At 42.4% G+C, this 13898-nt stretch overlaps 1 protein-coding gene across 2 annotated transcripts in view; it reads left to right on the top strand.

Moving 5' to 3' along the window:
* The window catches only part of LOC146495503 (ERC protein 2-like), a 162466-nt gene that overhangs the window by 6482 nt on the left and 142086 nt on the right, over positions 1-13898 (top strand). For both annotated transcript variants that reach the window (XM_085146166.1, XM_085146165.1), the window contains exons 4-5: positions 7611-7766; positions 11204-11371. In XM_085146166.1, the coding sequence (XP_085002292.1) occupies positions 7611-7766; positions 11204-11371 (324 nt within the window). The remainder of the gene's footprint in view (positions 1-7610; positions 7767-11203; positions 11372-13898) is intronic.

Genomic DNA, 13898 nt, shown 5'->3' with positions numbered 1-13898 from the left:
CCTCTCTGGGTGGCTGATGGGATATCCGCCCATTTGGTCACTGTGGTGATTTTGTTTAAGGGGAATGTGGGTGTTTCAGTCCCTGCTAATGCAGCCACTGCTGTGTATGTTTGGGTTGGTGTGTGTGTAATGTGTGGGACCTAACCATGCTGTGTGTGTAAGAGGTGAGTACCTGCTCACACACACTGCGTGCTGTGCTATTTTTAACTACTTGACAGCTTAACATATGCTAGGAGGAGGAGGGGACATGTGTCAGGGGGAGAGGGGGAGAGGGGGAGAGGGTTTTTCTTTCAAAGTAGAAAAACATGCTGTGTTTGTCTGAATATTAATGTGTGATTAATGAGTGAAAACAGCCTGACCTCCCTGATTGAATAGAGAAGTGATTGTTCTCTCAGTTCCCCCCCAAGTTTCCCAGTTTCTGGTCTCAATATATATATAGATATCTCTCTCTCTCAATATATATATATATATATATATATATATATACATATATATATATATATATATACATATATATATATATATAAATTATATAAAAGATTATATGGTATGGTAATTATATGGTACAAATTATACAAATTATATTCAAGAAAATAATTTAGGAAGAAAAGTGGACACCTTTTCCTGTTGTTTAGTGTCGGTATTATCGACTTATTATGATCTCGATCTAAACATGTAATCACTGCATTTACAAAATACTTTGATCTGTTTGTGTAAAACAAAGTTAATTGATTGGTACAGTATCATCAAGGCTAGTTTGCAGACACAGTCAAACTTATAGATAAATCTCTCTCTCCTTGTATTATTTGGTCAAGTGTGCAAACGTCTTTATCAAATATAAAATAATTTAAAATGCAGCAAAACATACATATGCTAAACAAACATTCAATAAATGGCCCCCTTCTGTATATTCTTACTGGTCAGACTAAAGGCCTTTAAAATCACTGCATATTGCACATTTTGACAGTGAATTGGTGTGAATGGCTGAATTAAGGACACCTGAGTCTGAAACAATATTTTTAACACACACAACATTTGCATGAATGTTACACATCCGGTGGGTAAAATCGCTGAGACAGACTTGTGCCTCCGTTTTTTCTGCTTTGCGGGATCTTCTGCTGCGTGCCGCCTCTCTTTCATCCACATCTTTGGAAAAGAAGCCAACCTGTGTCTTACAGCATTGTGCAGCATATATCCCAAAGCAGGCTTTAACTTGTAATTCATCCAGTGGAGGTTAGGTTATGAATAATGTGCTTATGTAGCTTCAGTGCATGACTACCACAGGGAATTTAAATGTGCTTAGATGTGTTTGATTACTCTTTTGTTATATAGATGTGATTTTGTGTTGCTCAAATAAACCAGAAAAAAACAAACTTCATGTGGATGACAGCGCGTGTCACTTTTATTATTATTGAACATTTGTAGTTTTACAGGTGTCCAAGTTACCAGATCATTCACTCCCTCACTATCATGGCGCTGCCTGTTGAACTGCAGGATGTGGTTTCTCTTAGTTCCAAAACAAATGTAAAATTTTGTTTTGGCAGACTGGAGGACAGTTTTCAGTCTCCAGTTTCTTCCCCAGCCTGTGTAGAGATTTCTATTACATACTGCCAGTCAGCAACATTTTGTGGTTTGCCTCAAACATTAATCAGATAATCAGATTCTCTCAGTGTTTTAATGATGTAATACCAGGTTCCTTTGCAGTTTTATGTTGAGAAACATCCTTCAGTAAGTAAACACTCAGCCTGTCTGGATGTTCTTTGTAGATCCAAACATGTTACCGACCTGTTGCCATTTAACCAAACTAAATGTGAAATGTTCCACCACATATTTGTTGTCTGTAACATGTCATAACTTTCCCAATAACCCCCCAGCTTTGATCTTTTCATGTTTCTCTTCTCTCAGCTGCTCCCTTTAGGCTCCTCACAGTTTCAACATTTTTCTTTAAACTGTGTTTCAGTGCAGCTCGTTTATCACCACTGCCCTAAACGTTTGTTAAGTAGTTTAATGCATTTGTCACTTTGTGGCTGGTGATGAATTCAAATGCTTAGAGGTTGGTTTATCCAATAGTAGCCTACTTCCTGTGAAGGCATCTTGTAATTTTTGCTTTCCGTTGCAAAGGCGAGTCGGTGATGCTCAGCTGTGCCTCTATGTGGGCCCGCTGCTGTTAGCTGTTTGATTAGCTCCAAAGGAAACTAGCCCGACTTCCTTTCATTACCGCTCCCATTACTCCTCATCTAAATCTCAGCTTGTTTACACTGAGATCATAAATGCCCCTTTTTTCAGTTTGCCTCTCATTTTAATTTACTCATTTTTCTGGCATGAAGTGGCCGTCTTAACTCTGTTTTATCGAAGGAAAGCTGGAGACATTAAAGTGTGTTTGTATGATGAAAGTCAGAGGACTGACGGATGTTTCTCTGCATACCATCCAGGACAGACGACGGCCATATGTTAAATCGCTTGAACCAGCTGTTTGTGCTCATGTGTGGATTTGCAGTGTGTATGGAGAGCGCACTCCATCACTCCTTCACCTGCTGATGTATGTTGTCAGGGGGATTGTGTGCATAGTGGTGTTCTCTCACTTGTGTTTCCTGTTCAACTTTGTCACTGATCCGAATACCTTAATTGCACAAATCCAGCATAGAAACACTGGCACGTGTTTCTCAGCCTATTCATAGCACTCATAGACTGATCGTGACTAAAATGATTTGGAAGCCACACATTTTAGTCACTTTTAAAAGGTTAGTGGGCCACCTTAACTGTTGCAGTACCAGCAAGGTCCACAGAGTGGCAGTGTTCTATCAGAGTTTGACCACTGCAGCCAAAGTTGTGTGATGGGACCACATACACACACAGACACACACACGCTGAGAGGCATAAATCTGGGCCTAATTGACTCTCCCCAGCCGTCAGGTCCCTGTAGACCCAATAATAACAGCCTCACCGCTGGTCTGTTCCTGCCCAGACCTGACCTGCTGCCAAATGTGTCCAAACACACACACATTCACACTTTCACAATGAGTTTTTTACTTGGAGATGGCATGTATTCTTTGTACGTAACATACTGCAGATGCCGTTTGGTCAGCCGGGGCTCTAAAGTTCGGCCCCCTATTGTATCTCACGCGATCGTTTAAGGCTGCGCACTGCTCGGTTGTTCTGCTTTTATACCATGACTGGCTTCAGAACGTCTTTTTGGCCTTTATCTCTCTAGCTTTCAATGCCAGCGTGTTGGAATGAAGTGGAAATTCGTGTCAGCAAATCTTTTTTCTTTAATCTTTTTCCCGCTTTTCCTCTCTGCTTACTTTCTCATGCCACCAAGCTCAGCAGCAAAATATTGATGTCTGTCCTGCCTCTGTCTGCACCGTTTCTTTTGTTCATCCCAGTGTTTTGTTTTTTGAGGAGCCAAACTTTCAGCCTTTGCTATAGAAACCCTCTCAGCTACCATCAGAAGACTACTGCAAATAACACCAGCAAACAACTCACATGCAGACACAGATACCAATTCCCCTTTTCCTCACCAAAGCATGGGCACCACCTACTTGCCATGCTCTGCTAATTTCCCAGAATGTCTGAGTGGAAAAGTTTATCAGGACAAGATTAACCCCTAAAGCTTCTCCTCACCTTGCAACCCCCAACGATTTCCCAACAAAAGTCTTTGATCGCCGCAGTTTTTCCATTTATCTTTTCAAACTTTTAACCCACCGAGCCGATAGGCTGACACGTTTGTGGCAAGCAACTGTTTCCTTTTGTTTTTTCCTTTTTTCTCACTGATGGGGATAGGAATGCGATTAGTGAACATACATGTGTGTGTCTCTACCAGTCCATGTTGCAGTGTGCGCTGTACATGACACCGTTGCCTTGAGGCTAGAATTGAACCTTTTGACCGCATCCTTCACTCAGGATGCCGGCACTTATTGCTATAGTGTTACGTTTGATCCTATTCATTCCATATGCTCAGTCGCTCGGACACATGTGCAGCAGAGAGGACGTCTTTGATGACGTGCTCTCTTGCATGGCTTCATTTCCCCACTGAGAGACACAACCGTTTGCAGAACTGTTGCTGATAACATGTTCATAGACACACTTTCTCAGAGGAACCAAAAGGCAGTCAAAAAGACAGACATGCGCATTGTGACAAATCCGTCACTTTAATAAAGACGTGAACTGTGGTGGCAGTGGGAATGCTCGTCTGTGGGAGGCATGCTCTGACAGCAGTAATCCCTCCTTATCCACAGCTGACACGGACAAGTGGATAAGGTCCTTGTCTGCTGTCGTTTCCACTCACTGGCAGAACTGACAACCTGTTGCTTATTTATGATTGTTATGCTTCAGGGCATGATGAGCTGCTCCAGTGCATTCAGGCTTTGGTGTGCACATTTATGCATGAACAACAAGTTATAAAAATAAAACACTTTAATGTTTTAAGCATTTTCTGTCCTGTTAGTGTAACATTAGGTAACTTTTGAATGGTGAATTCACTGAGCATTTTCTTTAGTTAGATTATTAGTAACACATGTGTGGATTCACTCTATAGATCATCTTTGTCCACCTGTAGTTTCCAGGTTTCCAGTCCTGCACAAACATCGTATACATTGAATTCCCTATAAAGACGACAGTGGTGTTCGGTGGTTCCTTAAAATCAAATGTTTGTGGGGGATTGAAAGCACAGCATCACAGAGGTGCCCTTTAAGCAGGGGCCACTCCCTCATTACCAAAACTGATCCTCTGCATGCTCTGGTCAGGATCAGACTGTGGTTGTGCGCTCGTGTTGTAAATATGTTTGACTCTGTGGCTGCAAAACTGCATTTCTTAAAAACAACACGGCTCACAGCAATGTCCTTGTGAAGTAGTGTTTCAATGAATTCAGGCACTTCTTTGTATCTTTGTTAGACGTACCTGCACAGAAATGAGATGTTAAACTCGTGGATGCTCGCGTAGTGGTGAGGCGATTTAAAGCTGAGCTTCAGTGATGATTTGGTAGATTTTTGACAGTAACTTTAATGTGTAGGAATGTGTGTGTGTCTGTTAGCTCGTGTGCTTTTTGTGTAGGCATAGCTGTAGGTCAGAGCTACCATTAATTATTGATATAAAAAGCTTAGCGCATGTGCTGGCAGAAAGTGTTGCTAAGCAAGAGCGTTAGCATGCCAGAGACATCTGCGAGAGAGGACCAGAGAACAAGTGAGAGATAAGAAATCGAAAGATTCAGGCTGAAAGCAGGATAGAGGCAGATTCAAATGACCTAAAGCTAAGTGTGTCAGGTAGCTGCTAGCAAACTGAGACAGAAGAAGAGAGGGCAGAGAAATAGACACCTGCTGCTGGAGATGGAAAAAGGGAGAGCTTCAGATCGGGACCAGCTCAGTGACCATCGATGAACTTTGTTTTGTTTTGCAAAATTCGAGACAGAGTAGTGGATAATGTGATGTTACATAACAAAAGATGATATAAGGACAAGAGATAAAACTGGAGACACTGATCGGTGTGCCTTTTGAAGCTCTGACGCTGTGGGAAAGTGTTAAAGATGATGAGCCGTCAGGCTTATTTTTACCGGGTCCCTCCCCAGGAGCTCCATCGCCGAAACCAGCTCCAGGCCGATCCGGCCAAAACCAGGGCTCTGCAGACTGTCATTGATATGAAGGTAGGACTAAGAGTTACTCTCAAATCTGCAAGTTTAAGTTTAACTGGTGCAATAGATTTATCTGAAGTTCATACATGTCTGAGTTTTTGTTTATCATAAATATGAAACAGTTTTTTAATCCAGCTAATGTCACGATTTTATTTCAGCAGTGTTATCTGCTCTTGCATTTGTATGTTCAAAACATGCATGACATAACTTTAAGTCCACCTAGAATAACAGCAGAGGATCTCTCTATAGATGAACATGAAGGAACAATCTTGATGTTATAGTTACCTTGCATCTGCATGGCAGCCATGCCCAAGTAAAGTCCGTTACTGGCACACGTGGAGTTGAGCACTTATTCAATTTGTTTCAAATGTCACATATGGAAGCTTTCACTCTCATCGCAGCCCTTTGAAGTTGCAGTGCTGTGAAATAATGCCGTTGACTCCACATGTGTCCGTGTGCACACCCACGCACACACATTTATTGTTCATTCAGCAAACACTTGCTTTAAAAGTGGATCCTTTACAGCAAAGCCACAGTTATTTTTCACACATACTCTGTGATTTGTCTGCCTATTAACGGACTGCACATGTGCTAGCTCACGGTGCCTCGCGGTGGTTTTAAGGGTCTAAATTAAATCTGACTGAATTAGCAACGGGAAGACAAACACAGTTGCCAGGAGGCTTTGACGCATTGTAGGGAGAGTAAGAACAAAAGAAAGTCATCTCCAGCGTTGTTAGTAGTGATTGCTTTGTTAAGCTACCCTGTGTTGCTGTGATCAGCGGTGACACGTAGTGTCCACAAATGTGTTTCAGTGTCTGTGTTGCTTCGTCTAAGTGTTGGATGTGTCCGCTTTGTAATTACAGACGACCAACCCCCCGTTTTGTTTTGATCCTGATGTTATCTGGCAGGTACAGTACTGAGTCGACACCTCTTGGTCTTGCTGTGAGCTCAACACTCGTGCAGTATTTCTGTTTCTAGCTTTCAACACCATGAATTCAGTTGAGATGCAACTTGGATGTCCCATAAAACTTTATGTCAGTGGTTTTAAGGTCCAGCTTTTATGTAGTTCTAATGAATGTTTTATATGCTAAATATGCATTTTGCTTCCTCCCCCTGTGTTGTGCAGGAGAAACAGATCATGTTTGTCTCCATGGTTTTATGTGTGAACTGGATGTGCAGGAGGACTTCCATAACTGTCTCAATGCCTTACCTTGACTTGTTCTGGGCACATGTTGAAAGTTTGCATCCTTGCACAGACTCTTTCTGTGCGTGTGTTTTGTGTATGCATATGCTTTATGCATTTCTCCTTGGTCTTTTGTGTGCACTTTTATGCAGCACCATGTGCTAGGCAAGGCTGATGTCATAGGATGTAATAGAGGTCAGATGCTTCCATGTTCCTATGGTTTCTGCTGATGGCAACATGCAATCTGCTTCCACTTATTAAATTACCTTTCTCTTCTTTTCCAAGGTTTTGCATTTAATGTATGTTTGAAACTATGCAACTAAACAACCTCAGGACCTGTCCATGTCAGACCCTTTTATTCCCTCATAGATTCTGCAGATGAATAATATCTTGGCTGAACACCAATGTCTGCCAGAATGTTTCCCCTTCTTTTCCAGACATTTACTCAGACAGGACTTTACATTTCATTTATATAAAGGAGGATTTGTGTAAATGCACTGACTTGGTTTATATGACATTTCTGTGTGATTTAGATTAATATGTTGATTCAAACATACTAGAACTATGTTCACACAGACAGATGTAGAGAGATATGTCAACCAAGTGATATTCTATCAATCACATTTTTAATTTCGACTTTTGGGGGCTTTGTGCAAGATAACTGGGATAGTGGTGCAGAGAGTGTATCTGTAGAGCGCTAACTGCCTGCTAATGCACGCGCCAGGTAATCTATCTTTTAGCTCCACAGCTCAATATTCTTGGCCAGGTCTTTGACTGTTTGCCTGCCTACTGTTGCTGGTGCAGGACACCAAGATCTCTTCCCTGGAGAGGAACATCAGAGACTTAGAGGATGAGGTCCAGATGCTAAAGACCAGCGGCCTGCTGCACTCTGATGAGAGGCAGGACGAGCTCAAGCAGGTGGAGGTCTACAAGAGCCATTCTAAATTCATGAAGACTAAGGTAGAATATCTTTGCATGCCACCTGAGATGACTCCACGCCGCGTGATCCGGGACGTGCATGCTTGTCTCAAGTATAAATAGCCAGAAGGCCAGAAACTGTTACATGTTGCATGTTGCTTGTTTATGAGGAAACAAGACGAAAGTGGAAAAATCTGCAAACTGCATGAATCTGTATTTTGTATTGTGTTTTAGCTGCATTCGCACTAAGCCTCTCATGTTGCATGTTTGCCAAGAACTCCTACATGTGTATGCATTTCTTATTTGATGTTTAAAGCCAGTTTGTGAGTAGTGAACAGCAGTACTTGCTTATTTGCGCTGTGTGATTACTAAGCATTATACAACCCTCCTGTCTGTTGACTAAGGGAGCAAAGTCAGGAACTATCAGCTAACAGCGCTGTGTCGGCTTCCTGCCGTATCCTGGTTTATTCATCAACACACGAATGTGTCCAAAGCCACACAGATGACATGCACATATATGAACGTGCACACACGCATAGTGTATGCATCCAAACCCTGTTAAAAATGTAGTTTCAGGTTTCAGTGCTCATGGCGGGCGAGGCCCATGAGCTGCGCTCCATTTGGTTCATTAATGGTGCTCATTGTGGGGCTCATTTGTCATTGCGTCGGGGAAGTTCCTGATGCAATCATAAAAGAGATGTTTTTATGAATGGGGCCCTGACAGATGAATGTGAGCTTACATCGGCAGAGGAACAGAGGAAAGAGCTCTCTCTTCACCCACACCGGCCCGGGATGATATACATCACAGCGATGGCCCCCGGCTCGTTCTCCCGTGGCTCATCTGTCTTCGTACAGTCACAGAGAAACACAGCGAGTCGCCACGCACATGGATATGCACAGATCCATCCTACATGCTGGTAGTGTTCAGGGTCCGGGTCTTTCAGCGGTGTTGGTGGCTGGTGTTGAGGTGGGACTGCGATAAGAGAAACCAGAGAGCGCGGCATCGCTGTGCTCTCTGGTTTCTCCTCTGCACTTTGATCTGCTCAAACACTGAAAAATGGCTTTGGAGAACACGAACACGTGTTAGAGTACGAGAGCTGGAGCAGGTAAATGTGCTTACCCTTTGCAAGCCGAGGCTGTGTGGTTGCACTGTGTGACGAGTGGCTGGGCACAGCTTGTGCTGCATTTTAGTGGCTTGCTGTTTTCTTGTCTTTGTAGGAGCAGGCCTTGTCCCCATGTGTGTCTTCCATCAGACCAGCTCCCACCTTCCTCCCCACCCAGCAGCCTTGGATCACAGAACAAGCAGAAGTACCCCTCTCATTAGTCTCTCTCCTCTCTCATTATTTCCTCATAGCCTAATAGTCTTTGAAATATCTGCTCCTTATTTTAATTATAAAGCCTTTTTATCATTATTTTTCACTGACTTCTCATTTCCTGACTTGTTTTTCTTCGTGTTCAGTCACCGCGGTGATCTCTCTTATTGTGTAGCCTCATATTTCATTGCGTTTTATCTCAGTGCTGGATGTCTGGAGCTCATATGCTGTCTCTGTGACTGAAGGTCTATCAGACCCTGAGCCAGTCAGAATCCCCCTTTTATGAAGTGAACCTTGCTCATGCAATTTGAGAAATCTCTCTTCAAATCAGCTTTGTGCATTTTTGGCACCAGTAGACAGATGACAGTATTCTCTACGTAGCTAGCCTCAGCACAGAAACCACTCTGTGTCAGAGCATTTTATTTCCTTTGTGGTTTTCTGTTATGTTCTGTATGGTTTCCTTAAAACAAATCTGTTTCCGTCTCTCTGTGAACGTTTGTCTTTGTGCACACAGCAGGTCTGAGGATTGATAATATGGGGCTGATGATGATTCCAGTTCATCATCATCGCTCCACAAAATATGTCACAACTGACGTGTTGATATTGCAATAAACGGATAACAAAACATTCAGTTTTTCCTAATCGAGTCACAGTATCAGAGACGTTTCAGATTTCCTTCTTTTATTAATCAGTCACACAGTTATAAAGGATGTAATTGTGTATGTATCGCTCACGTCTGTTTTAAAGAGCAGCTTAAGGCTGCTGTCGCCTTTAAAATAGTGAATTCAACATGCTTGTTCTGGAGGTCAGACTCAGTTTGCAGTGACACTAGTGCGCCTCAGGTAACCTGAATATTATGAAAAAGGTCTTTTTTGTGGTTCATGTTCATATATTCTGTAGTCAACACACATGTAGTGAAAGATATCAGGTCATTTTCTTTGTCTCAATTTGTTGGTTTCCAAGTCATGAAAATTAGAAATCCCCAAAGCATTTCCTGACAACAATTAAAGAAATCAGGTCCGAAAATCCATCTTCTGCAGTGTTGGTTCGTTTAGCGCCAACACTGCAATAATAATTGCTGCGTCAGAGCAGTCTGGCCTGGAGGCAAAGAGCTTGTGGCACTGCTAAGGTTTTATTGAAGACCAGGTTGCTGTGATGGAAGCCTTCATCGTGTCTTCATCATGTCCATATCTTGGGGTTGGCTTCTGGCCGATGAAGCACAATAATAACATGAAACACAAAATTAACTTTCCTCTGAAAGTAGCAGTGCAGTGTAGTTCACCTCAATCCAGGTAAGACACTATTAGAAATGTGACAGCAGCCTCGGTCCACTCCAAGTTCTTGAGTCGACATTTTCTGATTTCTCTTTGTTTGTGTCCTTTTTCTTACCATGCATTTACCTCCCAGTCAAATTTCCATTATTACGCTATCCCTACCCTCTCTACCAGGGGTGTCGGACTCCAGGCCTCGAGGGCCGGTGTCCTGCAGGTTTTAGATCTCACCCTGGGTCAACACACCTGAATCACATGATTAGTTCATTACCAGCCTCTGGAGAACTTCAAGACATGTTGAGGAGGTCAGTTAGCCATTTCAATCAGCTGTGTTGGTTCAAGGACACATCTAAAACCTGCAGGACACCGGCCCTCGAGGCCTGGAGTTCGACACCTGTTCTCTATACTTTTAAGATTAAGCGTAAAACTTTCCTAGCCAGCCTTTCAGCAATGCTCTTCGGTGGTTTACCCTCTTTGTGGAGAGCATAGGTCATCACTCATGTCACCAGCCTTCCCCTTGATTGTGGTCGTGGGAACTGAACTAGGCTAAGAAACACATGAGATTTATACTCTTTGAATTCAATCAAACAATTTTGAAATGCTGGATTTATGATTTCTGTGAGCTAAAAAGTTTTGCATTATTGCCATTTACATGCAGTGAGTACAGAACATGTGAAAGCTGATCTGTTTAAATTAACCTACAAAAAATAAACTTTTCCTGATATTCAGATTCTTTTATATGCACTAGTCTGACATTGGTGTGTCTGCATCATTGGTTTAAATGAAAAGTCATATTTTTGAATGCATGTCTTATCTACAAATGTATATCAAGTATATCACTCACTGATGACCCTCTTTGTGTGTTTGTGTGTTTGTGTGTTTGCGTGACTGTCAGATAGAGCAGCTGAAGCAGGAGCTGAACAGGAAGGAGTCTGAGATGCAGGCGCTGCAGACCAAACTAGAAACACTGACCAATCAGAACTCGGACTGCAAGCAGCACATCGAAGTGCTAAAAGAGTCGCTCAGTGCCAAGGAGCAGCGCGCCAACACACTCCAGACCGAGGTCAGTGTGTGCACATTCACACATGGAGAAAACACAATCCAGAGACATACAAACACACACCAGTAAAGCCACAAACATGCAAACACTGACACTAAAACGCTTTCCAGATTCTTGGAAAATAATTTCAAAGATACATCAGAGATGGACACTCTGTAGATCCCTGCAGTAATAAAGATGGGAAGAAACACCATTCTGACCACTTTGCATCTGTTGGTGCAGACAATAGTAGCTTTGCATGGTCTGTGTTAGGATAGAAACTGTGTGTGTGCAACAAATCCTGCTTTTCTGTTTTGTGTTTCTTTCTCCTTCTGTTTCTCTAACGGCCGTCGAGGTGGGTGGAAAAATGTCCGTGTGTGGTTCCTTTAGTCCACCAGTGGGTTTGTGCGTGTGGGCGGGTCAGTTAGAGGGCTGAAGAAAGCTGGCAGCTTTTTCTTTGTCATGTTTGAAGTTCTAAACTCTGAGGCTCTAATGATTTTATCACTGCTGTTAGAGATGGAGGTGGGTTGTATTTAGTGAGATATAGGTGTGTGTGTGTGTGTGTGTGTGTGTGTGTGTGTGTGTGGAGGAGGTGGGGGATTGTGAGCATTTAGCATTTTTCTGCATAACTCACTGGACTTGGAAGTGATACTTTAGATCTCTTTGTGTTCGGCCGTTGAGAGTGGCCTGCTAACTATGTCCACTCATCATTACAGGAAGCAATTTGGGCCAAAATTAGGCCTAATTGTGCATACATGTGCAAGGAATTTTGGCCCTTGTAGTTAGTTGAATACATCATACGAAAAGGAATTGGTTTTCAGTGGGTGGTTTTTGTAAGTGTGCATTTCTTTCTTTTTTTTTGTTCTACTGAAAATGCACATTGCGTGTACAAGTCATTGGTGGGATTTCTTGGAGAACAGACCAAGCAATATTAGCTTCTCACAAATCACTATTAAGTGCCCAAATCTGCCAAAATATATTCAAAATGAAAACAACATGAATTTGAATTGGAAATCTGATCATTTAAAGACCTACAAAGTGACAAACGCTGAATGAAACACAAACTGAAGAAGCAGGGATGCGTGGCTCAGGAACACATGGGTCTGTTTGGTGACTCACGTGGGCCCAGGGCAAAGGTGGAAACAGTTAAGGTGGAGAAGTCAGTCAAGGCACAGAATAATATACAATAAGATACCTGAATTTAAAAACATAAAACAGGAGGTAACCAAACACATATCTAACACTGAAGGGGGAAATAAAAACACAAAACCAACAAATATGACCAGAACCGTGCCAGCTGCAGTCTGAATCCACCAAAATAACGGGTTCTGCAGCCCGTGGTTCATGGAGGCTTTGGCTTTGTTTACTGCCGCAGACCTCTGTCAGTGTAACTTTAGTTTTTTATTTGCTTCACAACCAGCTTTGCTTTTGAATAGTCATTGATCCAACTTCAGTGGGAAAAGCTGACAGTAAAGCAGAAATAATTACGTCTGCTTATGCAAAACTCACACAGAACTGAAGATGCACGACGAGGACAGATCACCTCAAATGCTTCTGACATAGATCGCATCACCGTACCAACAGCAGCAGCTAAGTGGTCACACAAACCTGGTTATCAGCTGGTTAAGTTAACCAGGGTTTCTTTTATTTGAAAGGGTGGTGATGGCAGCATCTCCACCTGCAGCAGAGCAGCTGATTTTACACAGGAGGATAAAATCCTAATAAAGCCTGAAAACAACACAGCTGTGTGAGTCTGTGCGTGAGAGGAAAAGTACTGTACATGTGCATGCGTGAGCACTTCAGCCACTTTGGTCAGTACGACTGGAAAAAAGCTGCTATATTAATAAAGTTTAGCCTATTTGAAGCCAGGAAAGAAATCCGACAAAAATGTAGACTGTGTGAGTGAACAGACTTATTGACTTCATAACTTTGACATTAAGACAGAATCTGATGGAGTACAACTGAGTATTTCATTAAATTAATATGATATGTGAGACGGTTTTATTCTTTAAGCTGCAGGTGGTGTTTAGTGGTCTGAGAGCAATTAGTGAATGAATACAAGAACAGAATTCAGACCTCGGCTGACCTACGATGACTTATTAGGCTTTTAGAACAACAAAGTAGTTGTAAAGTTGTTTGCTCGCACAGGAAAAAGTTACAATTAAAATGATTTCTTACTGGGAAAATGCAAAAACTTAGACACTATTAAAAAACTTCCCCTGTCGTGCACAGAGGTCCTGATGATGCAGTGTTTTCAAACCTGCTGATGTCTAATCTGTCTGCTCTGGGGCAGATTAGGGCAATAGCACAAGTTACCATGGCGATATATCGTCATAGTGCAAGAGACCCTGAAGTGTCCTGGATGAGAGGGGGTCTGGGCTGCATCAGATCCTGACTGCCACAAACACACAGTCGCACACACAGACACACAAAAACACTCACACTGTCAGGACTGATTGCTTGACTCTCATCTCCGGTTTCAAGTAATTTTTCCTGCTATTGAAGTGGCATCTTCCCCTGCTCGGGAATGGCTTAGGTTTCCTGGACTAAG

The sequence above is a fragment of the Neolamprologus multifasciatus genome, chromosome 20, assembly GCF_963576455.1.
Source record: "Neolamprologus multifasciatus chromosome 20, fNeoMul1.2, whole genome shotgun sequence".
Lineage (NCBI taxonomy): Eukaryota > Metazoa > Chordata > Actinopteri > Cichliformes > Cichlidae > Neolamprologus > Neolamprologus multifasciatus.
The sequence above is the reverse complement of the archived record's forward strand: the minus strand, read 5'-3'. Positions and strand labels throughout refer to the sequence as shown.